This window comes from Spea bombifrons, chromosome 6 (assembly GCF_027358695.1).
Source record: "Spea bombifrons isolate aSpeBom1 chromosome 6, aSpeBom1.2.pri, whole genome shotgun sequence".
Classification (NCBI taxonomy): Eukaryota; Metazoa; Chordata; class Amphibia; order Anura; family Pelobatidae; genus Spea; species Spea bombifrons.
The window spans coordinates 32100095-32126161 of record NC_071092.1 but is presented as its reverse complement, the minus strand read 5'-3'; the positions used below and the strand labels follow the sequence as shown (position 1 = coordinate 32126161).

At 39.8% G+C, this 26067-nt stretch overlaps 1 protein-coding gene and 2 long non-coding RNA genes across 3 annotated transcripts; 2 read left to right on the top strand and 1 right to left on the bottom strand.

Annotated features, from left to right (window-relative positions):
- Window positions 1-4943: 4943 nt before the first annotated feature.
- LOC128500441 (uncharacterized) lies at window positions 4944-5221 on the bottom strand. Its single transcript, XR_008354921.1, has 2 exons — window positions 5177-5221; window positions 4944-5049 (listed from the first exon to the last, which is right to left on the bottom strand). It is a non-coding gene; the product is annotated as an uncharacterized LOC128500441 (long non-coding RNA).
- A 734-nt stretch (window positions 5222-5955) lies between these two features.
- On the top strand, window positions 5956-13249 carry MYOC (myocilin). The gene is made up of 3 exons (XM_053469365.1): window positions 5956-6554; window positions 11816-11944; window positions 12351-13249. Exons 1-3 carry the CDS (start codon window positions 6017-6019, stop codon window positions 13136-13138), a joined length of 1455 nt encoding a protein of 484 aa, XP_053325340.1. The 5' UTR covers window positions 5956-6016; the 3' UTR covers window positions 13139-13249.
- Window positions 13250-13980: 731 nt separating this feature from the next.
- On the top strand, window positions 13981-14673 carry LOC128500519 (uncharacterized). The gene is made up of 2 exons (XR_008354927.1): window positions 13981-14112; window positions 14219-14673. It is a non-coding gene; the product is annotated as an uncharacterized LOC128500519 (long non-coding RNA).
- The last annotated feature ends 11394 nt before the right edge of the window (window positions 14674-26067 follow it).

Here is a 26067-nt window from a genome sequence, read left to right as displayed (position 1 = left end):
GGATAAGGATTAATGGGCTGCTGTCTGATCCACTCTCTTTGTTGAATGGAACATGTCAATGTTGGCCACTGTCCACGTTGTTGTTTGTATTGTCTTTGTAGTTATTTTTGTGTTCCCTTAGGAAATTAAAACATTTTAATTTTGTGCCCTTGATGATGTTTTTAAGCAGACCAAAAAAGCTGAATTGAATTGGAAACAGTTCTAAATCCAGGGGCAGGGTGGAGGCAAAGGGGTTTGTCTGACCTAGACTCGCCTGGTCCACGTAGGATCGCCTTTTGTGAACAATTCTGGACTGGACTAGGGAGACATCAATGTTATGTGAGCCCGCAGTAAAAGTGAGGCAGCCAGAAAGAAAGCTGTGGATGAGGTTAGGGCCAGAAGGCGCCAGCTCTCCACTGAAAAAAAATCTAAATATTACATAATAGAAAGAATCTATCTCCATTCATGTTCCAGCTAATCTATGGAATTTGGTTAATGACAATAAACAAAACCTGTTCTTGATTTGCTATGTATCGCATGGGTCATTTCCAATAGTCACTTTCCAAAACTGGGGCATTTGATGTCTGTTGCTTTTAGCTGGTAACTTAAAAAAATTGTAGACCTCATAACTGGACAACAAAGAACGGACCAAAACTCTAGTCATCCCTTGTGTATATCCATGCCGAACAACACTACCAATAATGCTTAGGAAGAAAGCTAACCTCGTGGACAGAACAATGACCAAAAGAAAAGATAAGAAGATCGGGAAGAAAAGCCTCACCAGTTTGGGTAATATGCGAGAACGAGGGCCAAATACTATCCATCCATGGGTTTAGCAACCCAACTACCAAGCAAATTCTACTTGATCATAGTGAATACTGAATAATCACTAATATGTCCCAACAAGGCCATAGTAATAATAATTAAATGTAATAGACTTGATCCCAAATTAAAGATTTACTGATAGCAGAAGGTAATTCCCAGCAGCAGACCATAACTAATTGCTTCCTGGGAAAGTAATATTAGTTAAACCTACTTAAGGGCATATTTCTTGATTGGACACAGTAATAAACATTCTCACATAAGAAAGCAATAAAATGAATGAATTACAAATGTTCCTGTAGATACAGAGATGCAACAAATGTTGATGTGAGCCAAGCAGTTTATTTAAACTTTAAAAAAAGTTATTGTGCTGCAGGATAATAGGTATCCTACCAAACCAACTGCATGCTCATTTTCTATTAAATCAGTTCCTTGTGCTTGAGAAGAATCATTGCAGCTGTTACCTCTTTAACCTTATTTCATTTACCGTATGGAAAACGAGCAGACTAGCAGGACTGAGTGCTTCTTACCTGCCTTAAAGTTCTGTGATTCTATGAAGCATACCTGTTGCTGGCACTCAAAATCCTGTACAAACTCAGTAGAGAGCAATCAGATTTGTTTAAGAAAAGATCAAAAGGTTAAATAATAGAGACAATTGTCCACAGCCTTCTTTGCTCATATTTCACAAGGGGTGCCAATATTAGTGGAGTGCACTGTATATATATCTAGTTAGCGCTTGCAGTAACTATGCTTGCAGTAAATGTTTTAAGTTAATTAGTGTAGAATTATTAAAAGACACCTTGATCTCTTCATCAATAATTTAATTATGCCAATTACCTCCCATCCTTTTTTTTGTCCTCACTGTAACACTGAAACATTTGCCAATATCAGTTTTTTCCTGTCTCAGTATCACATTTCTGAAGGGTCTGCCATGGAGCCTGTCCGTACATAACATGGCACCATATCAAACGGCACATATGCTGCCAGCCTTCCTCAGTGAATCGGCTATTCAGGGTACAGAACGAAAATATTAACAGGTTCCAGGAATCTACTTTTTCACAACACATTCTTTATACTTAGAGTCACAAAGAAAATTATGAATGCATTAAAAAAGTTACTTGTAATTACCTAAGTTCTTTTTTTTTTTTTAACTAGCCTGTAAAAACGGAGGCACATCATAAAAAAAAAAGACTGGAAATCACACCCATCTCAAAACAAGTTCACTAATACTCATTTGAGTAATTTATCGATTCTTAACCCCTTCAGTCCGAAAGGACCAAAATATTTTTTGTACTTTTTGCCATATGTTGGCATTATTCCCCTTTTGCATTATTCCAAATTATACATCACTTTGTTCAGAAGAATTATGGCCTTCTTGTACAATAATATATGTAGCCGTGTTAGTCCAGTAGTGTACATTTTAAGAAAAATAAATGAGTATTGTAATATAAAAATAATACCCTTGTAATGGACTTTCATGAGTATGAACCTCCCTTTGTCAAATCAAAAGAAATACCAACTACAAACATCTAAGTGAGACATGGGCAGCAGTGCAGGAGTTAAGGGGCAAGATAGAGACTGATAAGGTACAGGACACATCAGTTTAAGGTGGTTGTAAATTAGTTTAGCCAGTTTGAGAAACAATTGGTGGGAGAGAGGTAGAGGGAGAGTGGGGTAATGGCATTATTAAAAAAAACCTCATACACATCTCTTTACATAAATAAACCGTGTTAGCCCTGTTAAAGCCACTGCTTAAAAATAACCCAATTTATGTTCAGCACAGCTCCAACATCTCCATCATATTGCTCTCAGTTCAAGTGAGGGCAAAATGGCGGCACTTTAGGTGTTGTCCTTTACCTCAATTGTAGGAGCGGAGAGAGAACTTCACCGCAAGTGCTGTCATTATAGAGAAAGTTCCCGCCGGGTTATATCCATGGAGATGCGGACGAGGATAAAGAGAGAAGAGAAGATAGAAGATGCAGAAGAAGATGGAGAAGTGGTCAGCAGAGAAGGTAGGGAAACAGAGAGCGTGAAAGAGATAGAATCAATGAGAACGTGTGAGAGAGTGTGAGTGAATGGGGGCCCATGAATTTCGGATGAAAAATCTTATCTTTTCGCTTAGTTTTCTTTATCTGATTCATGGGGGGGTCTGGCATTGTTTTTTGGGTCATCTACAAATAGCTGAATTTACCAAAGTTTGGTAAATTTGCAATTCATATGAATCTGAATGCACAAGTCTAATATACACTACTATTCTGTCCTGGCCAACAAACACTGACACACAACAAAAGCTTTGAAAGCCCACCTAAGGAATATTGGAAGGTTCCAGCCATAGTGGAAGTACTAGCTACATGCAACTTATTCTTGACACCCCTTGTGGATCTGTGTGGAAGCTTCGACATCTATCATTATTATTATTATTATTATTATTATTATTATCTGGAGTTCATGTGCATAGCATCTAAAATAACAGTTTAAGAATCTGCTTTAATCTCTAATCGATGTATTAGAACTAATGAGAATTTATGAAAACATGGCCTGCAACATAGCAGCGTCATTTGATTGAATACATATAAGCAGGGCCATTTTTACAAGGGGATTTACAATAGCAAAAGCATCATCTGCCAGGGTCCAACAAAAAATGAAGATGAGCAAGAAACCTCTGAATATTCGTTATCCTCAGAATATTCATTCCTTTGTCCATTTTGGTGCAATTACGACCTGTTTTGGCGCTCTTTCTGCATTACGCAATCTTTTCTCCATTATTCTCTCTTCCCTCTTTCTTATTTCTTCCTCACTATTTCTTTCTTCAGTGTCTCCCTCTCCCCTACTTTTGTTGTCACCTCTATGACTATTTGATTGACCCCTCATACTACCCCCTGTACACGTTATCTGGCAGCACCTTTTCTTTTACTTATTTTTTTACGCTCCTGTCTATCAGAGAGCAGTGTACACTCTCTAGAGACAGCAAACTTTTATGACCCCATGGATCTCAATTGCCACAAGTGAACCCCTGTGTTGTCAACAGAGGTTTGCTTGGGAACTCAATAGACATCCCTGATTAATGTTTCATTATTTGTAATGTATTACAATTGTAATTGGTCTGACATATCAAAATATCGTAAGCTTGCGAGCAGGGCCCTCTTTACACAATGTATTTTAGTTTTGAGATACCCTTTGAATGTTCTGTAAGAAGCATGGTGTTGGGACTATATATATATACCGTATTGGCTCGAATATAGGCCGCACTTTTTCCCCCCACTTTAAGTCTTTAAAGTGGGGGTGCGGCCTATATTCGGGGTTTAGCGCCCGACGCCCGGGACATGCAGTCCCGGGCACCGGGCAGGCAGCGGGGTTAGGATACAGATCCCCGCAGCGGTGCAGGGGACCTGCATCCTACTCCCCGATACGCTCAGACAGCCTCCCGTGCCAGCACTTCCCACGGGGGGGGGTGCCGGCACGGGAGGTTGTCTAAGCGCATCTTGCGGACCGTCCGCACGATGCGTTTTACCTCTGCCCATCCCCGACTTACCGGAGCAGACTCCAGGGTGTCTTGCGGGGCCGGCGGGAGACATCTACGCAATACGCGTATGCAACTTCCGGTACCGGCACCGGAAGTTGCATACGCGTATTGCGTAGATGTCCCCCGCCGGCCCCGCAAGACACCCGGGACTCTGCTCCGGTAAGTCGAGGAAGGGGGGGGGGGCAGAGGAGGACAGTGGCAGCATATCTCGGGGGGGGAGGACAGTGGTAGCATATCGGGGGGGGAGGAGGAGGACAGTGGTAGCATATCGGGGGGGAGGAGGACAGTGGTAGCATATCGGGGGGGAGGACAGTGGTAGCATATCTCGGGGAGGGAGGACAGTGGCAGCATATCTCGGGGAGGGGGGAGGAGGACAGTGGTAGCGTATCTCGGGGAGGGAGGACAGTGGCAGCATATCTCGGGGGGGGGGACAGAGTGGCAGCATGTTTTTTTTGGTGCTTTTTTAAAGAAAAAAACTTTTTTTTAAAAAAAAAAGCACCAAACTTTTAGGGTGCGGCCTATATACGGGGGCGGCCTATATCCAAGCCAATACGGTATATATTGTAGGGAACAGCTCACACATGGGGCGGCAATGACAGTATTCACAAGTGGCAGCAGGTTTCAAAACTCAAGAGTGTTTATTTAAATGATGTAGGCACAGAGCACCTTGCAAACAAAACAAACTCTAAGCCTGTCCGGCTCTAACTAAACATCAGGATACCTCACTATCCAACTACAAGCCTAAAGTCTGGCACAAAGCAAAGTAAAAGGTTGTCCATAAGTAAAGCTTCATACCTGGTGGGCTGCCGCGCTGGCTGTAGCTGCTCCCTGTCTCTGCTACACACTGCAAACCTAACAGCCCTCTCTTTTAAGGCTTCCTCCCAGTAATGAGCATAGGAAGCCTCACCTGAGGACTCCTGGGAGTAAGGAAAACCCGTAGTGGACTAGGGGTGTGGACTGGAGCTCTCCCACTTATCCAAGTAATCCAGCCCATGTACCTTTAAACAAAAGAGCCCTAACAGACTACGCCCTGCTAAAGCAGCATGTATCCTCCTGGATGTCTGCTACCATGCCTGGCTGAGAAAACCAGGTGAGATATATACCCCATCCACCACTTTCCCATACACTTTACCACAATATATATATATGTATATATATATATATATATATATATTGATAATAATAGGACCCTTTGGCCCTCTGTTTTTAAAGACATGAAACCATTGTAGCATTATTTGCTACTGTATAGTACGTGGTTAAATCACTCCTGTTGCTGTTCTTTTAGGTATACCAGAGCCCTGGTATTTTACAAGTTGGCTAAGTCCTGCTGTAAACAGACACAGTTAGAAACAGAGAAGCTGCAACATGAGATGACTCCAGACACTTTCACTCCTCATTTCAGATGCATGAGAAGGAATCTGGAAGATTCCTTTCATGCTATCCAGCACCCACCCTCCCAAACACGCCTCCCCTCGTCCTCCTTCCAACCCAACTCTATAAAAGAAAGGTAAAATGAACAGGCACAGAAGAGGGAATTAGTACTTCAACAGGCTGAGTCTCATAGAACCCTGTATTTGCTTTGCTGGCCGCATACATTTATACTTTTAAAAAAGCATCATATATAATTTTAGTAAGATATTTCAGAGCTCCTAATTAGTTATAGAGTGTCAGCATATTTCACAGTGCAAGACAATGGGGTCTCTTGGTCTTCAAATGATGCTCTCACTTCTCATATGGGTGGCACAAGGAAGCCCCCAGTATCGGAAAACCAATGACCGCCAAGGACAGTGCACCTATACTTTTACTGTACCCAGTCCCAGAGAAGGCAGCTGTACAGAACCTGGAGAGGCTATGACAGCCATCCAAGACCTTCAGCGTGAAAACTCGGTCCTTCGTCAAGAGATGGACTCAGTAAAAACCAGGATCAGTTTGCTGGAGAAGGTGGTTAACCAGTTTCTTGGAGGAGAGGTATCTGGGTTCCCAACCCCTGTCCCCCAAGCTCATGAAAATTTGAGACAAGAGGTAGAGAGACTACGGATGGAAAAGGATGAATGGGAAGGACAGAGAGGTAGCCTGGAGATGGCTTATTCTGACCTGTTAAAGGAGAAGTCTACTTTGGAAGAGGAAAAGCAGACACTGAATGCGAGGTTGGAAAGAGTTCTTCAAGGACAATGCCCTAAGGTTGCTGAGGTTTCCAGGGCCAAGGAGCAGCAGATGTCACCAAGACAAAGTGAGTACCTCAGCAAAGATTAATTTTATACTTAAACAGAAATTCACAATGTTTGCAGGTAAAAACCTATGGGCTTGTCATGGGCAACTTGAATATGTAATGTCCCCAAGTAAGAGTATATCACTTTTTTATGAGATACCTTTGATGCAAATGAAACTGCCCCATCATTTTATATTTGTATTAATTTGCTAATACATGTTATCTTGTTCTGCCATATATAAGTATGCTTTGTTTTTAGAGCTGTCCTTAGGGTGGTGCGAGTGGTGCAGTAAGGCACCACAAAGAAGGGGGTACCACACGGTCCCCTATAGCACCCCTTACATGAATGTTGAGGAATCAGTAGGTATGTGTCACTGATTGTTTGTATGTATATGCCTGTTAATGTTTGCATGTGAGTGCTTGTTAGTGGGAGTCAACGTATGTAAATGTGCGTGAGTCTGGATATGAATACATCCATAAGAACATGTCACTGTGTGTGACAATAAGTGTGCTAGTTTATGCATTTGTCTTTATGCATGTATTATGTACACAACTAACTTACAAGACTATCGGTGTGCATGTTTGTCAATGTCTGTTATCTTTTTTTGGTAGATGCCATTCTGTGGATTTTTTTGATAATAACAGTATATATATATATATATATATATATATATATATAGCCCAACTATCTAAAATCTGTGTCCACAATGCTGTTTTCACTGGTATCATCATGTGTAGCAGCCTTTTATATAGTATAGCAGAATATGTTAGCTCTTTATTCCTAACATAGCCTGATTATGGTAGGTGAGGGACCTGCATCAAGATGCTTAAGGACATATGGACACCAAAGTAGGACCCTTTCCTGTCCTTTCAGCCTTGCACTTAATTTAATAGAAAGGGATGGAGGATGCAAATGTGGTAGGACATTACCTGAATCTCATAGCAGAGCCCACCTCAATTCTAGGGTCCATGGGTAGTCACTGATGGTGAGAAGCCTGCAACACAAATATCTGCTTCATTGAAAATTTTGATGCTCTCCGGTTATTTTCAACACAAATCGCTTCTTCAAACAATACGACTGATTTAAATAATTTAGCAGAAAAGAGTTTGGTTTGTTATTGATAAAAATAGCATGTTGACGTCAAACACATGAGTTCAAAAAATGAAATTTGATATTGGCAAATTAACTCATACACAACACAAAAATAATATCTGAAACTTCATATCTGTAAAACCGTCATCGTTTCCTACGCTGAAAGTGTTAATCCTATGGCTTCCAGGGGGGTAGGTAAAATATGTGATTGCACAATCCTGATCTCCCATAGAGTGATACCCATCCTTAAACTTCACTTCAAGAATTTTAAGATGATGATGCAGCTAAGACGTTTTTGTCTAGAGACTTATAAATAATGTTAACACATGCGAGATTATAGTTCAAAAACTAATTTGAAGGGATGGAATTTATATCTTAATAATAATAGCGGGAGCTTGAAGAATCGCAAGTAATTTAAAAATTGACTTACGTGTTATGTAGTGCTAGCTTAGTTCCTCACCCTGTAGAAACTATAATAATTAGTGAAGTAAGGGAGGAAAAAATACAGCTCCCTGACAAACTCTCCTGACAACTCCACCTTTTAGTGAATAGAGCATTTTATTCAGAATATCCATATCTCTTGACAAGTGACGGCTTTCCCAAGGACTGTTTTTTTTAACACAGTTGGCAATTGCTGTGGAGTAGTAAATGGTTAATAATGGTTAAAGTGTTCGTTGTTCGAGTCCTAATAAACTGAAAACAGAATCTACTGTTCCTGAAGTTGTAGTTCGATTTTTGCACAGTTGCCTTTAGGATAGGTCAAGGGTCAGACGCACAAAAACTCAATAGTTGGACTAATATGCATTAATAATGAATGCCCTTTCAAAAAGTAAGGGTGTACTCAAGGGTTGATGATGCGTAGAAAAGTATATTTCTTATTAAAACATAGAATTTACTGGAAGATAAGAACCATTCAGCCCTCAGCCCATTCAACCATTCAACCATTCTAGTCTTCCCATTTTTTCATACTTTAAAGACTCAAGCCGTAACCAGTCCTTGATCTCCTGCATGTTTAAATCCCCTTACTGTGTTAACCTCTACCACTCCTAGCATACCATCCTCTCATGTTATTCTACAGAGCGTGTATAATTTTTTCTCTTTATGTTTATTAACATATATTCCTAACCAAATATCCAAATAATTCCCCAATAATTAGCAGCTTCTCCTCTAGTACTAGATTTAGTACTATTTATTTTAGTAAGGTACTGATGGAGTTACTGAATGTGTGCTAAACTAGTGGTCCTAAGTACAAGGTTTTCTACCAGCACACTAAATAATAATGTTTAATCTTTCAAAGATGTATTTTGTGTGTTTCAACGTATATATCACACAACATCATCCATTGCAGACCTCGATCTATGAACCCTTTTTCATTAAACACTCCACGAAGCTTCCACTGGTGGAGAAACGGTATATTAATATTTAAATAAGAAACAGATGTGCTTATATTATCTAAGATTAAAGATCTTTTCTGTCCCAATACTTTAGTAGTAAGTGAAGTAGCAAGACAAAATAAAAACAAAAACGTTAAGTGATTAATAAATCAAGTTTTATTTTCTAGAGTGAAATTATGCATTAAAAATTGTATATTTTTTCAGAATTTGCCTGTTTGGCCTCTGGCTTTGAAAACCCAGTTAAAGTGCCTTCATTTCTCTTTATATTGTTTTTTAATTTTATTGTGTCTGAAGGGCTTCCTCAAACGTTAAAATGTTATAATGATTTATTTATTGATTTTCCTTATCTTATAATTCTTTGATCCAGGGATATTATTGTAACCAAGATAGTTAGGTTTCAATAAACACTCCCTGTTAAAATTGAGATTTTGCCGCTATTAGTGCACAAAAACATTGGAAGACTTGAAGCAGATTTTTTAAGTGTCAGGTTGACCTCATGAGGTCATATATCACAGATGGTGATGTGCTTCCCATTTTCAGTGATGCTTTACCAATTAGCAAGATCTTGTAACAGGACACTGGAAAGTTCCCAGGATCAAGTGTCAGTGAGGTATTTATGGCTTGTAAGTGATGATTCAAATTTTAATTCCACGGGGCTGTGTGTTTAGAAAATGCACATGTTGGTGTTCACTTCATGGAAGGCAAAATAAGAAAGTTAGTTGTGTTTAAATTAAATTATAATTAAAAGTGAGTCCGATGGGGTAGGAAGTATCCACCTAATATACTTCATGAAGATTTTGATTGTGAGCAACCAAAGAAGTGGGAGACCAAGTGAGACAATCTTTGTAGAAAAATAATGTTCACATTATATGTAAAATGTGACTTTGTGTATTTGTGAAAGGATTCAGTAATTTGGTAATAGAGTTCGTAAACTGCAGGAGGGCGCTTTAATGTGCGTGTCAGCAACATAGGAATTCTATACGTGTCCTGGAAAAAATGTCTGATGCCGTCATGGTCAACCTGCAATAACAACAACAACAGGCATTTATATAGAGCTTTTCTCCCAGTGGGACTCAAAATGCTTTACAGGGGTAAATATACTGTATATATTTACTCAATATATTACATAACTAGACATTAATGAACAATAAAAGTGATCCAGCTGAATGCTTGAGAAAAACTATGAGTTTTAGTCTTTTATTTTTTTTAAAAAAGTCTCTAAAGATGGGGCTTCCTTGACTGAATGTGGCTGAGAGTTCCAGCGTGGAGGAGCAGAATGGCAGAATCCATTGGAACATTTGGTGATAATAACTCTTTCAGGTAACAGGGGCCCTGGTTCTTTAGGGCTTTACATGTCAACAAGCCCATCTTAAAATAAATCCTCAATTTAATAGGAAGCCAATGGAGAGAGCAAAGAATTGGTGTGATATGGCATAAGCAGGGCAATAGAATATTCTTGTTATCCCTTTAAGTGCCGTGGACTCAACATGGGGCTACCACTGTAACTAATAATAAGGTCATTTTTCTACTCACTTGACTATATACTATTGAAATATGAATGAAGAAAACCATATTAGGGTGGATATCCCCTATTTTAAAATACATTTTGCATTTTTTTTATACTCTCAACATTTCTGTCTGGTGTCCTGCTGTGGCTTGAAGCGTAGAGAGCTCATGACCCAACCCAGGAGGGAGCATGTTTGGGTGGCATGTGGGACTACCCACCAGGGACCACCCACCATACCTGAGGGGCCACCTGGTGCAGAGCATCACAAGATGACCACGTGGGAGCTGCACACTGCCTGCAAATGTGGGACAGTGTATAAAGGGCAGTTCTGGTGCAAAGCGTTTATAGAAATGTAATCCTCATAGCAATCTACAGCCTATTCCTGTTGATTGTTCAAGTTTTACTATTTTGCAAGGGTGTATTTTAATAGGAAACAATTCCTACAGACATATTAGGAGCATGTAAGGTAGCAGTGGACGCTTGGGTGCTGGCAGGTCCAGAAAGGTCTTATGGCACACCCAGAGCCGTAGCTAGCTCCTTTTGCGCCCAAGGCAAGAATGGAAAATTGTGCCCCCCCACATTTTTTTTTTACAGAGGTTATTTTATTTACACTGCACTTACACACACCTGCCCATTAACACGCATATACATATACACTGCCTGCCGTTACACACACATATGCATGAGCTTACAAACACACACATATTTACACATACACTGCCCTTACATCCCTTTCTCCCAAACTCTTACCTTTCTCATCCTTGATACTCCGTCCTGTCGTGGGAGCGCGAGGTCTGTCATTTCAGACCTCTGCTTTAGTGCTCCCTAATAACTATGGTCCAGCTATTGATGCAGAGCGCGGGGGTATGACTCCATATCCTGGCGCTCAGCATCCTTTTGCCGGCGCATAGTGATTAGAAAGTATGGAAGCCGAGGTCTGAAGTGACCCTAATGTTGGGCCAGTTAGAGGGGGATTGTTATCTTCCCAACCAGTGCTGCAGGCACTCTCTCGTCTCACCCTTCCTATGACGCTGGGCACACCATGAAAACGATCTCTAACCTGGTGCCCAAGAACACTTTCCATCTCACTGATAGTGTCCATTTAATATCAAGTAAAACATATATAGTGAAAGTACCAGTGTCTCCAAGCAAGTGATATCAAATAGTGAAAAAATGTTTTTAAATATATATAACGAATGGAAAATACTTCCCTTTTTGTCTCATAAAGCATTTATAAACCAACTGAATACTTTGTGAAGTGTGAAACTAATGTTTTCTGTATTTTCAGCATCCCGTTGGGGAGCAGATGGTACAGGATACCAGGAGCTGAAGTCTGAATTAACTGCCCTACCAGCTTCTAGGATGATTCCAGAGGATCGCTCTACCATCCAAAGTGCAGAGAACGCAAACTCTGGTGGTAAGGATTTTTATTCTTTCTTTTTCAGAATCATCTATTGTGGGAGTCAAAACACTCTAAATATTTTCCAATAATTGTAGTCAACATATAATATTCCATTATGAAATCCCCACCAGACCATAAATGTAAGGCTTCACACATCATTAAGTTAACCAGTGAAAATATATGTTTCCAATTATATTGTGCAACCCAAGTATAATTTACACTTGATTTTTTCATGTAAGACATGCTCTTAAAAACCAATAGCGATCACAATTAGGGAAACAAAAAACTGATCTACTCCATTTAAGATGTTATAATTACGATAAATATGATCACTCCACAATTACTGTTAGTTTTATATTCACACAAAATTAATTTACAATGAAATAAAGAACAATAATGGAATGACTTGATTTCTTTGTAGGTGGCTGTGGGGAACTCATCTGGATTAGTGAACCTTCTACCTACAGAAAGGCTGACAACATTGCTGGGAGATATGGAGTATGGATGAGAGATCCTGAGCCAGTATCCCCCTTTACCCTAGAAACCATCTGGAGGGTCAATACTGTAGGAGCAGATATACGTCAAGTCTTTGAATATGAGAACTTAGATCAGCTTGTCAAAGGTTACCCAACTAAAGTTTATGTTTTGCCTCGTCCCATGGAGAGCAATGGAGCTGTTATCTACAAAGGCTCTCTTTATTACCCCAGACGCAAATCTAGAATTCTGGTTAAGTATGATTTCTTGACAGAAACAGCTTCTGTTCAGAGGGAACTTCAAAATGCTGGTTACCATGGTAAATTTCCTTACTCTTGGGGTGGATATACTGACATTGACCTTGCTGTTGATGAGACAGGTCTCTGGGTGATCTATAGCACTGAGAAAGCTAAAGGGTCCATAGTCATATCTCAACTGGACCCTAATACTTTAGAAGTTAAGCAGACCTGGGAAACTCCCCTGCGTAAGCAGTCGGTGGCCAATGCATTCATGATCTGTGGTACTTTATATACTGTTGGAAGTTATTCATCCACCAGTACCACAGTCAATCATGCTTTTGACACTCACACAGGTGTCCATCGTCAAATAAGTGTCCCATTCCAGAATCAGTATGCTTATGCCAGTATGATTGATTACAACCCGACTGAGAAAAGAATTTATGGTTGGGACAATTACAACATGGTAACTTATGATGTGAGGTTGTCCAAGATGTGAGTTGAAGCCAAGAATGCATAATATTTTAAAGGGAAGGGTGGGTGAGTGGCTGGTGGCAGAGGGAAGGCTAAGCTTTACCACAGTTAGGCACTTGAAAGCAAAGAAAAATAACCACTTATGCACTGTCCTATAATATTCGCTGTGCTTTGGTCATTGGATATTGTCCCTCTTCTGCAGGAAAAAAACCCACATCCGACAGTTACGGAGAGGAAAGAAACAATGCTTTGTAGAATTATGTGATATTCAGAGCTGCTATTGAAATCTTAATTCTATTTAAAACCACATTTATATTACATGTTTCATTTTTATAATTGAGAATTATTGATTAGAAGTTCATAGTGAGACAGAATATTGAGGCACAGGTTAGAAAATACTATTTATGATGGGGTAAAATTCCAACTACTTTGTTAGTAAACCTGAAAGAATGCAGAATAGAAATACCAAACCTCAATGTGAGGCAAGGAGAAGAAAATGAGAAAAGCGCCACTAAGGTGGCCTATTATGCTAAATATTACTAGTGAATACAAAGCAATGGCAATATCAGGCATGCCGGTCTAAGTCCTCTGGATCTAAAACTCTGTTAGAGTTTCACAAAGAAAATGTAATTGTTAACTCTGTGGCGTAACAAAGTTGCGCTTGTAGCTCTCCGGGACTAGAGATCAACACCCAGGAATGGTAAAATCCTTATTATAAAACAATGTTGTAAATCAAAAATACAGTTAATGTGTGTTGCAAGAGTGGGTTGGGATGTAAAATGTGCCCTGGTACTTTTAGGCCACTATAATTAACCTTTAAAGGGACACCAAACCTTTAAAATAATTTAGCTATTTGTATAAAAGTCAATATAATTTTCAACAAACATGGATAATAGGCAGAAGGAGCACATTACAATTTGTCTCTGCAGTAAAACCAATCCTAATCAATTAACGGAAGTAAAATAGTTTAGATTCTGTTGACTGGATGTAAAAACATAGGTGTCTTACAGCAATACCAAAGACAGACAGGTTTAAGTTTTAATGTATGAGTAGGGAAGACTCCTGGTCACTTAGAAGGCATGTCCCACTTTCTCAGAACTCAAAGGGCTATTAGAGCAATAACTCAATGTTATTTTTAAGGTTTGCATTTGTAATAATTAACATCCTTCAAGTCTATTAACCTTTATTTACCATAAAAATAGGTAGCAGAAAAAAAGAGAAACAGTTAAACGCATAGTAAATATGTTTTTGTAAATGATGTCCTGTTTTTGTAAGTCATTATTTTACATAAATATGCATTCCTTTTCAAATGTATAATAAACAAGCAATATAATGATCCAGACTGGGTTACTGTGATGTCATTAATTGAACCAAAAATGGATCCTTAATAGATCATTTGTGAATGCCCTAAAGATCAAACATATTTTTTGAATATGTAAGAAAAAAGTGTAAATGGTTAATATAACGTGTTACATCTACATGTAAAATATAGTCTGTGCTAATAATAATGCAGATGACTTAATTGCTATACAGAAATAGCTCAATAAAATAAACCCAAAAGCATGCATACACGTTTGAGTTCTTTATTTCATATAACACTATCTGTCTTTTACATTTGCTTTGCTATAAAGCATAAGCTTGACATCAGAGTATAGTTAACATAAGATATTGATTTTTCCATACTGAGACTTCACATAATTGTACATTGGATGTGCAAGGTAACAAATACATACCGTATTTGCTCGATTATGAGACGAGGTTTTTTTCAGAGCAAATGCTCTGAAAAATACCCCTCGTCTTCTAATCGGGGTCGTCTTATAATCAGACCTCAAATAGAGGTCTGACTATGAGACTAAGATCCAGATCCCCCGCACCGCTGCAGGGGACCTGGATCCTTCTGTCTCCCCCCCCCCATTTAACACCCCCCCACCCCACACACACTTACTGGTGCATCCAATTTCCTGCTGTATTCCAGGGGCAGCGGGTTGACGTCTACGCGATCCACGTAGACAACTTACACTGCAGCCGAAAGGAGGTGTGGCTAGCAGCGGGGGTTGTCTGCGTCCATCGTGCAGACCTTCCCCGACTGTCAGAGATCAGAGTTCCCCGCACCGGTGCGGGGAACTCTGATCTCTGACAGCCAGGGAAGGTCTGCACGATGGATGCATACAAACCCCCGCTGCCAACTCCACCCCCTTCCGGCTGCAGCGAATCACGTAGACGTCAACCCGCTGCCCCGGCAATACAACAGTAAATTGGGGGGGGGGTGTTAAATGGGGGCATAGGGCATTTCTGGAGGCAGAGTGCTCTGTGAAATGCCTTTTAACCCCCCTTAATGCCACTTTGCCTCCAGAAATGCCTTATACCTCCCTATATGCCACTCTGCCCCATAATATGCCTTTTAACCCCCTAAATGCCAGAGTGGCATATAGGGGTATAAGGCATTTCTGGAGGCAGAGTGCTCTATACAATGCCTTTTAACCCCCTAAATGCCACTCTGCCTCCAGAAATGCCTTTTAACCCTCTATACGCCACTCTGCCTCCTGAAATACCTTATACCTCACTATATGCCACTCTGCCCCATAATATGCCTTTTAGCCCCCTAAATGCCAGAATATAGGGGTATAAGGTATTTCTGGAGGCAGAGTGGGACATAGGGGGTTAAAAGGCATATCATGGGGCACAGTGGCATATAGAGGGTTAAAAGGTATATCATGGGCCACAGTACCATATTGGAGTGGCAAGCCTGGGGGCAGATTGGTAAATACAAGGAAATAAAAACAAAAAAATATTTTTCTCAATGATAGCTTTTATTAAAAAATGTAATAGTTCACATGAATTAACATTTACTGGTAAAACTTTTTTCCTATAGGGTCGTCTTATATTCAGGCTCTCTTTTTTGCTAAATTAATATTCAGATTTTGGTGGGTCGTCTTATAATCGAGCAAATACGGTATTTGTTATATTTCATCAACGCTTCTGAGTAGCGTTAGAAGCCCAATGAGCCACATATTCCAAGCTCCTATCATTCTCAACCAATGTGATATTTTTATTTTAAAGTTATTAATAAGATTTGCATAATTAAACATTAACAAAACAAAATATACCAACCGCACTTTTTTTTTTTTTTTATCTTGTATCTTAAAACACAAGGAAGACTCATTTAGCCCCTTTGGTACGACAGTGTCCAGTGTCACAATCCCAAACGCTTCTCTGTGTAGTAGTAGTTCAGACTTGCCCCCGCCTCGTAGGTAGTACATGACCAATAACTATGAAATGTAATGGAGAGAGGGTGTTTCTCCAGAAAAGTAGTGTTTGGCAACCAGTTTTTAGTCATTCCATCTCTATAGGCTGTTGTGGCAGATCTATGTCCAGGCAATCTCTGTCAAACTTAATCCTATGTCATATGGCATATTGTTCATGTGGCTGAGAGAAACAAATACCAGGGGTCATATGTCAACATGTCACACAACCTAAACACCTGTATGAACCCCCAGCTGTAGCATAACTAATGGGCATATATTTATCTACTAGGTCAGTCTATCAATAGATCATCAATATACAATTTTAACAATTTTGTTGGTGCCAGTGTGAAACATCATAGGAAGTACTAATCTTTGTGGCTTTATCCTGCTCTATGTGACTGCACGTACCTCACAACAAGGGTCGAGGCTCGACCCCGACTTTGATTTCAGGACTCAAACCTCTTTGAAATGTCACAAGGCTATAGCTGTAAAGGCAATATTTAATGTTGCATCAGTAATTAGCTGCTATCTATAAATGAAATCAGAGTTGCATTACACAATATCTAAGTAAATATAAGGCGAGATGTCTTAAAATCTCATATAACACACACTTGCTCTTACACGCATGGTCTAATTAGAACTGTAGTTACATTACATGTGTATAATACACATCAACTGTTCCTTCAACTAAAAGTTATATTTGCTAAGCCATGGAGTTACAGACAGGGGTGTCCCCAGGGTTTCCAGTACCTTGGGCAAAATGCAAATATTACCGAGTACTTTTTATTGCTCTATTTTTATAAGACATTGGATAAGCCATTGGGGCATCTTTATTTTGTCATAAAAGTTGGAGCAGCCTGCTATCCAGCTGATTAAGGATCAATACTAGTACAGAACACCATCTACTTTAGTTGAACTCTGTAAGACACGGTAGTTAAGGAATGTAACAGATTCTGTAGACACCCGCTAAATCGTACTTACTGCCAGCGGAGGATATGAGCCAGTTTTATTCTGTTGGGCCATTTTGTTTTCTTAAATCTGACTTTAGGGGAACCCCCCCCCCCACAAGAGTCCAAATTTGCCTAGTGGAAAGCAATGCCAGCTGAGCCAACAATCAAGGTGAACGGCATTGGTGCCCCAAATTTAGACTGAATGGTAGAACATTTCATCCTCATTGTTGTACTTTTCCTATTTAGATACAAATCTTTAGTACCTAATTCTGCTCAATGCCACTAATGTATATAGTTAGATTTACTGTAATTTACTGGTTCACCAACATCCACAACCCATTAGAAGACAGATGCCGATTTACCCATTTTTGGAGCATACAGTAACATATTATATCAATAAAAACAGGCTGCATGAAATTTTATACAAATGTATTTATATGTAGCAAAGTACCAAAACAAATGCCAAGCCACGAGCCCATATTTCCAAATAACCTTTAAGCTGCAGGATAGGTCTCCTTTGCTCCTCCAGCAACCATATCAGCAGGGGACGGTGGGGGAGGTGGAGGAAAAAATGTAATTGGAGAAGAAATGGAAGGATGCACAGCATATTCCAGGTAACTGACATAGATAGGAGTCATGTTGTCCAATAAACAAGGTTTCTTCTCAAAAACAGCCCCATTCTCATTGTATCTCATTATCCTGTGAAAATAAATGCATTAAGCCAACTGCAAAGTTCCCTGGTCTTATCCAAATGCCATTTGAACAAGCCTCCCCTTGCCACCATAAGAAATGTCTTTTCAATATCAGCAAAGCTCATATCCGGACTATTCACTCTAACATTTGCTTAGTAAACCTGAAACTCTAGATACTGAAGTGGTAAAACCATAATGTGATTCTACCCAACCATTTAAATCTGCTTTTCCATTTGTGTCGTACAACAATATTTATAGAGGTTGGGGCTGTGTCAAATGGTCCCCCATTAATTTAAAGGATACATCAACTAGGCACTGAAGCTTTTGGCCAGGTCTCTATAAGAATCTCTGGGTTCGAAGGAGATCTGTTAATCACTGACAGCCCCCCCCCCCCAAAAAGACATGGGAAGCTATTCAGACACCCTTGTGAGTACACCAAGACTGAAATTCCCAATTGTTACCTCTGGCACATGGTAGAGCGTCGACCCAACATTGCCATTGCACAGTCTTTGTATGAGATGACATCTGTACTGTTGCCGGTAATCTCCTGCACCCTCGTCTTCCAGTCTGCCAATGTTCTGAAAACACCAAGACCTCGAGCCAGAACATGGAGGGAAACATAATCTGTAAAAAAAACCAATAGCGGTCAGATGTTGTATAGTAACATAGGCAAAGAATAGAATATATTGTGAAAACTACCTCTTGAACCACCAAAGTTGCCACGTTAGTAGATGTATTAAAGGAATAGGACCGTTGTGATTTGGAGTGAGGGAATGTTTTATGTTATATGGAAGTTTCCCTGGAACAGGTTTTTAAGATTCGCAGGTTGATTGCTCCTTGTGTTTACGGGAGGTCTTAGAATATATATACACATGCGGAAATAACAGCACTTACAACATAGCCCTCAAAGTCTGTGCATTCTTGAAAGGTAAATACATACCGATCTCTCCTCTGCTGGTAGGGTCATGTTTCATGAATGCATCTTGGAAGGAGAAAAGAAAAAATTAAATCTGAACACCCAAATTATAAATGCTTTATTACATTTTGTTTTAAAACCTATGATCTTTGAGTTGAGCTATCAATTAAAAAAATTAATTGCATAGTCACACTTATTTATTGTTTTATAGTGCCATCAGATTCCATAGCACTGTACAACAGATAGACAGGACATAAGTAGTATATACTTACAGGAACAGATGAGGAGGGCCCTGCTCAAACGAGCTTACACCAGGCTCATTCACTTAAGGATGTTTCACTGAATGTGGCAGGCCAATGGAAGCAGTAATGCTGCACACTTAAGACAAGGATGATTCACAATGGCAGGGTAGATGAAGTACCTCTACCTTATCAGAGCCAATAACACTGTTGAGAGCATTTCAGGGCCCCCCTGCTGTCCAGCCATGACTGTTTGGAGTAGTGTGGCATCAAACATGGCATGAACGGCCATTCAGGAAGGTCACTCACTTAGGAGATTTATACATGCCAGGGGTGGGGGGGGTTCAGCACAGATAGACACCGAGCACAGTATATTGTTGAGGGCCCTGGAGCTTTAACTCAAGGAGTCTATAGGGAAAAGGCCATTGATGACAACTGGTGCCTAATGTACTGTGTAAAGGATGCTTTCTAGTTTGCCATGAACTGCCTGGTGTAGAGGAGGGAGCAGGTTTCCGTCCAAGATTCCCACTGACTCATCGATACCTTCTGAGAAGCAGTGAACAGTCCACAAGAGGACTAGTCCCACTCCTCCTGCCCCATTTGCCTTTTCAATGCCCATATTTACCACACCACCACTCCAGCCACCTGGCTTGTGTCCAATATATCAAACCAAATGCATGTCGTCTGGGAAGTTTAATTGTAGTTTAACATCAAACTGGAGTTTGTCTTTTCTTTTGAGACTGGAAGGTTTCAATTTGAATATATCAAATATTAATGTGTTCATCCGAAAGGAGGGTTTTCTTTGTATGAAAGCACCAACGACCTTTTAACACTGAGGTTGAAATATGCCAATTCAGTTCACAAACGCAAGTGGCAGCCCTGGTCAACTGCAACCTCATGGAAGGAGATGCATTTCTGTGCGCCATGTTTTTACACTCTTGTAGTGCACGGTCTAGCATATTCAGCCTCTGTTCATTTCTATCCACCATGATGCATTTTCAGCAGAGAGCTGCATTAAACCGATTGCTAGCAATCCAATTCTGCCTGTTCTCTTTCCATAGCCTCTTTCAGTCTTACAGTCTTTTACATTTAAACGGATGGGGTCATGAGTGCCCTTTGCTAACTGGGCTACCTAGAATGCCTTTTAATATACATATAAACTAGACTAATGTGCATTGGGTAAAACTGAAAATTATTTGCGCTCCAGAGGTGTGTGTGTGTGTGTATCGGAAAGGGAAGGGGGATATAAACATACAGCTTCCTTAATAGATAATTAGAAAAAGTATAGACATATGCCAAACCGGTACCTGCCTTTTATTTTTATTTTTTTTGGGGGGGGGGGGGGTCACGTGGCAATCCTGATAGGAAAGCCCAGGCACAAAAGGAGCTCATTCATATACCACTTACATTTGAGTTTCTCTAGTTTGGCAGGCAGGTCTGTGATATCCCGGAATGGCTCATCTCCTATGTACTCCTGTATCAAAGAGACATTGTTCTTGTTTTCAGGACTTTCTAAGAATTTCTGCCTACCACACAGCTCAAAACAGCTTTTATCCATTAGTATCAGATGTTGCACTTCATGCATGTCATGCAATTTATGGTTTATAAAGCATAACGGAAATACTAACTTGATGTAAACAGGGCACTTCTATTTAACACTTAAAGGGACACACCAGTATCACAGGTAGAATACCCAACAATGAATGCATATTAAAGTACTTCATAAGTACTCATATGCGTTTGCTAAACCTATATAATCAGCATAAAAATTAAGCCACTAATTAAACCTCTGTGATCTGACATTTTACACCACTAATGAGCCATTGGCATAAATTGGAAGAAGCTTTCTACACGTGTGCTCAGTGGTGTCCCATTGGACCCTATCCCCAAAATGCTTGCCAAGCAAGCACTGGAGGTGACAGTAATTATATCACATATGTACATATGTATTACCAAACAGAAGCAGGAACCGCAATAGTCTTATTTATCATACAAACCCAGCAGCCTGTGTTTAGTTGTGCACTATTACAGCCACATACATAAACTTCCAAGACATATTTAGAAAACAGGATACATACAATGCGGGTAATGATACAGACTAACCTTGTTGGCATGATCAATGTCCATCTCTAGCTTCTCACGTCTTTTCAACAATTCTGACAAAATAAAAATATTTTTTGACATAAAAGTACTACACAAAAACAACTAAAGCATTAAGAAATATCATAAAAAAACAACAAAAAAAAAACAAAAACAAAACATGGCTTGGGCCCCATCTCCCAAAGCAGTGACTATAACACGAAACAAATGCACTGTAATGGCAGATCGAGCTCTATCATTCAGGAAAGCAATTTATCACTTTGGAAATGGTTTGGCATTAACCACTTTATAAAAGAACGCCAGTAAAATGTATACCCATGTTTACAAACGCAAAGCCCCCTGCATTCCCACCTGAAGCCATTTTCTAAAAACTCCCAAGTCTAGGAGATGCCCACATTTAAATAATCTTTTCGACACCCAGCAATCATGTGTATCTCGCAGACTACACCTGACGAAGCTGATCACTAACATACCAGGAAATTGCACGCTGGATGCTCTCTGAGCCAGAGATATTTATTTATGTAAGTTGGGAAAGTTGTTTTATTTCTATAGCAGCCAATATAACTTAAACTGCAGGAACGTTCCATCGGTTGCTATGGTGATGAGACCACTTTTCAGAATAAGTGTGCTTTATAAATAAAACACCTTTGTTCCTCGGCCTGTGATATGTCTCACGCTTGTTTTATATCTTGTGGGTATCGCAAAACCTATTTAACCCTTTCAAATCTAGTTTTTAGACACATCTCAACCGAAAACATATTTTATCATTTAAACACCTGTGATCACTATGTTTTGTATTAAGATGCGAGGAAGACGTTAGCACCTGTGAACTTGTTGGTTGTCATGACGATCCATGCTGTCATGGTGGATGCCTTAGAACATCATTGTGGATTGGAAGTGGTTCATTGCAAAAGTTAATGGTATTTGAGATTTAAGTTTATTATTAGCTGTAACAAAACTGTGAGATTTTTATTACATATAGTACGTTGGGTTTGTTCTTTAAGTACTAACAAAGAATCAATAGGCTATTTTTGCTAGGATGTGGATCATCAGACAGGGGGCTGCTTTTTGAGTTGTTCATCAGAATAGCATTAAGTTTTTCTGCGATGTCAAAGCACACCTGTAAGTGATTTCAACAAATATTTATTTTATTGTCTTTCTTTAACCTCTATGTGACACAGGATGTCCTATGGAACGTGCAGCAGCCCCCCCCCCCCCCCCGTGTGCACCTCTATCTGCCGGTTCATGATGAGGGTTACTGCCTCATAACCCCCTCGAGTCATGTGATCGCTGTGATTGGTGATCATCCATGTCACAAACCCAATGTTAGTAAACATTATCTTTGTCTCTATGATGTGCATCTCTCTCCTTTAATTTTGTGCTGCAGGTAGAGTGAGAGAACATATTGATACATTGTTCCACAGCATTTACACTATATTTTAACCCCTTGATTGCCCTCCAGATCACCCACTGACTCTTCCAAAACATTTCCCATCTTGGCATCTGTAAGAGCAGCTGTGTTCTAGAATAACATCGCATGGTGACCAAATATCTGACAATTCAAATAACTTTGTTGCCCTTCTTGCACCTTCAAAATGAGTACCACGGATGAGTAGGAACTATGGGTACCCCCGAACATGGTGTGCCCTGAAGTTGCATCATGTCAAGCCAGCCTGTCATCAATTGTGAGGGTTATGAGCCTAATAATTTTGTTTGTTTTGTTTTGTTTTTTTTTTACTAAGTGTTTGACAATATAGTTTTGGAGACAAATGGATATGCCACACGATATCTGCCAGCTAACTCAGTCTACTGTGAGCTCCAGGACCACAGTGATCTCAGACAGATCAGGAAATTTTAGGCACTAAGCCTATTAATTAGATCTATCTTAACCTTTCTCATAGGTGTATACATCTTAGAAGAACATCTTAGTTGATGAATCTCTGATAGGATTTAAGGGGAGGCTTATTTTTAAGTAGTACATCACATCAAAAAGATCACGATATGTGGGGAAATTCTCTAAATGATGTGAAAGCAGTACAGACTATAACCTGGCAAATATCAGGGAAATGATGACACCCACTGGAGGTTCACCTGAGGCCAAGAGAGCTTCTCCCCCATTGCTTCTCCTGTTGGCTGATCGCAATTTTTGCAATCAGCAATGCAGGGCCATGAAGCCATGTTTACTGATCACATTATGATGAGCACAAACAGATCAGGAGGAAAGGGAAAAATTAAATTGAAAGATAAATGAAATTGATTGGAAGCCAAATAATGTCACCCTTACATCACTGGCATACAAATGTATCAGAGATACCCCAAAGCGCTCCCAAGCCATACTGCGCTAGGAAAAAAAGTGCCTTATAGCCCTTCCACTATAAGTAATTCAAAAAAACAACACCCCAATAGTATTAAAATACGTAATATAGGTTAATGTGTAAAGCATGGACATGGCCCTCTGAAACATTAATAATATATGCATGTGGGATATGACTGTAATCAGGAGATGTTGCTAAACATAAACTGGGTTAATTTTCAGTTGTGGCTCTTACAGTACAGAAGAAAATTTAAGCAAAAATTTGTCTATATTCTCATCATTAAAAATGATTTTTATATATTTCTATGATTTTACAAACAGGGTGTGAGTGGGTGGAGCTATCAATAAACCCTGCCCTCTTTTGCACCCATAGCACATGGCTTGTCTGGCTCCTGGAAGAGCCTACATTATTAGACCGTGCAGACAATAAGAGGATATCTTGTGCTCGTAAAATCCTTCCTGAGACCTTGAGTTTGGATCAACGATTCGTTATATTTGTCAGGGTCTGTGGGCTTGAGGTTTGTTAGGATCCCATTCTTTATTATAAAATAATTATAATTAAAAAAAAAGCCCTGATTTAGTACTACTCGGTATCGCACTAAAGAAGAAGACCGGTATGTTTGGGTCATAATGACATGTTATAGGCTTTAGCTATACAATTCCATTGCTGTAAATTACTTCATGGCATGGTGAGTATTCAGTGTATATTACTATTTCTTCAAGAAAACCATCAATCAGTGTAGTGAAAAGGTCTTGGGGCAAACAGACACTTCATAAGCAATGATAAATGTACGTGTTTTTTTTTTTAGGCAGATTGGAAAGTAGGCAGTTAGGTTTGTCAAAATGGTGTACATGTGTATTATATATAATGAAAGTTTTTGATCTCCCTGCATCAGAATAGTCAAAGGGACTTAATGAGAAATCTCTACATTTCGATATAAAAAAAAAAAGCTTTCTTCACCTTGGCTAAGTTTTGTCAGATGTAGCTAAAAAGTGATAGGTTAGCATAATATACAACACAAATACATCAAGTTAGTTGAAAATGCAAGGGACAATAAATGCTGGCAAGGTGATGGTCAATACAGCAACAATGAATATGGAATAATAAAGGCTGGCTTGGTGGTAGTTGCACATATAAGCGTTACTAATCCTGATTGGGGGAGGGAAATTTGCAGAAATGTTGTGACCTCTCCAAATGGGAATCATGAAGTGACCACAAGAGAAAGAAACTAACCACAAAGTAGAACCGGCAGGAGATCAAAACGATTGCTCAAAAAAGCATCTTTACCGCCAAAAGTGCCTACACAATGGGCATGTGAGCATAAGAACTCTCAAGGTGAAAGAGTTTCTATGCTCAATTCACCTAAGAAGGTGAATTGTGATGAATCACCTTTTTGTTTTACATCATGTGGATGGCCGGGTGCATCGCTTCCTTGTTGAGCACAGGGCGCCAGAAGAAGGCAAGCCTGCAGAGGCAATGTGATGCTTTGGGCACTCTTCTGCTGGGAAATCTTGGGTCCTGCCATTCATGCCGATGTTACTTTGACACGTTCCAGCAAAGATTTGTTCAGGAATGGTTGGAGGAACACAAGTTCAAGGTGTTGACTTGGTCTCCAAATCTCAATCCAATCGACCTTCTGGGGGATGCACTGGACAAAGACCTCACAAGTGACAGGACTTAAAAGGACCTGCGGCCGGATGCCAAAGCACACCTTCAGAGGTCTAGTGAAGTCCATACCCAACAGGTCAGGGGTGGTTTGACGGCAAAGGAGGGGGGGGGTCTACACAATATTAGGCAGGTGGTCATAAAGTTATGGCTGATTGATGCAAGCTACTCATCCACAAGGCACGGCCGAATCACCGGCTTACTGCTCAATTGCAAATTTTAATGCAGGTTGAGAGTATATGAAGACTAGGATACCAATATTACTGCAACTTCACAAACCAATAGAAAATAAGGTCAGCATGTGCATAAACAAAACTAATGTGACCTCCCAGCAAGCCCTACTGGCCCCAGGATTGCTTAATATCTGTGCAATGGTTAATGCATTAGACAGACACTTTTACTTATAGAATACTTTATTAGTTCCTGTAATCAAACCTAAATAACGTAAATAAAGAGCTTACATATTTAATACAATGCATGTTTCTCCCTTTTCTTCTAACAGATCATGTGAGTGGACAAAAAAAAAAAAAGGCAGATTGGCTTTAAATTCTGTACAATGCCAAACACATAAGCGGGAGAATTTTAAATGTCCTATGCTGTACCCATTAATTGCATTAAAAAATACATTAAAAACCCAACAGGAAAAGTACAACTTAACCATGGCTGTGCCTCTGAAAGTACCTGTGTGTATCAGCAACTATGGTATGCGTAAGTCAAAATCTAAATGTGATTTGAAATCATAACCATGAATTTCGTGGATGTTGCAGTGAATGGCATGTCAATAATAACTTAGCCTTCAATGCCACCTGTGGAGTTACAAGACTCAATTTCG

What these genes read in the sequence shown, in the direction of transcription:
- MYOC (XM_053469365.1), top strand. Translation starts at nt 6,017, where the DNA reads ATGGGGTCTCTTGGTCTTCAAATGATGCTCTCACTTCTCATATGGGTG. An exon ending in GCAGATGTCACCAAGACAAA is followed by an intron (nt 6,555 to 11,815) that starts GTGAGTACCTCA and finishes CTGTATTTTCAG; the next exon opens with CATCCCGTTGGGGAGCAGAT. An exon ending in AGAGAACGCAAACTCTGGTG is followed by an intron (nt 11,945 to 12,350) that starts GTAAGGATTTTT and finishes ATTTCTTTGTAG; the next exon opens with GTGGCTGTGGGGAACTCATC.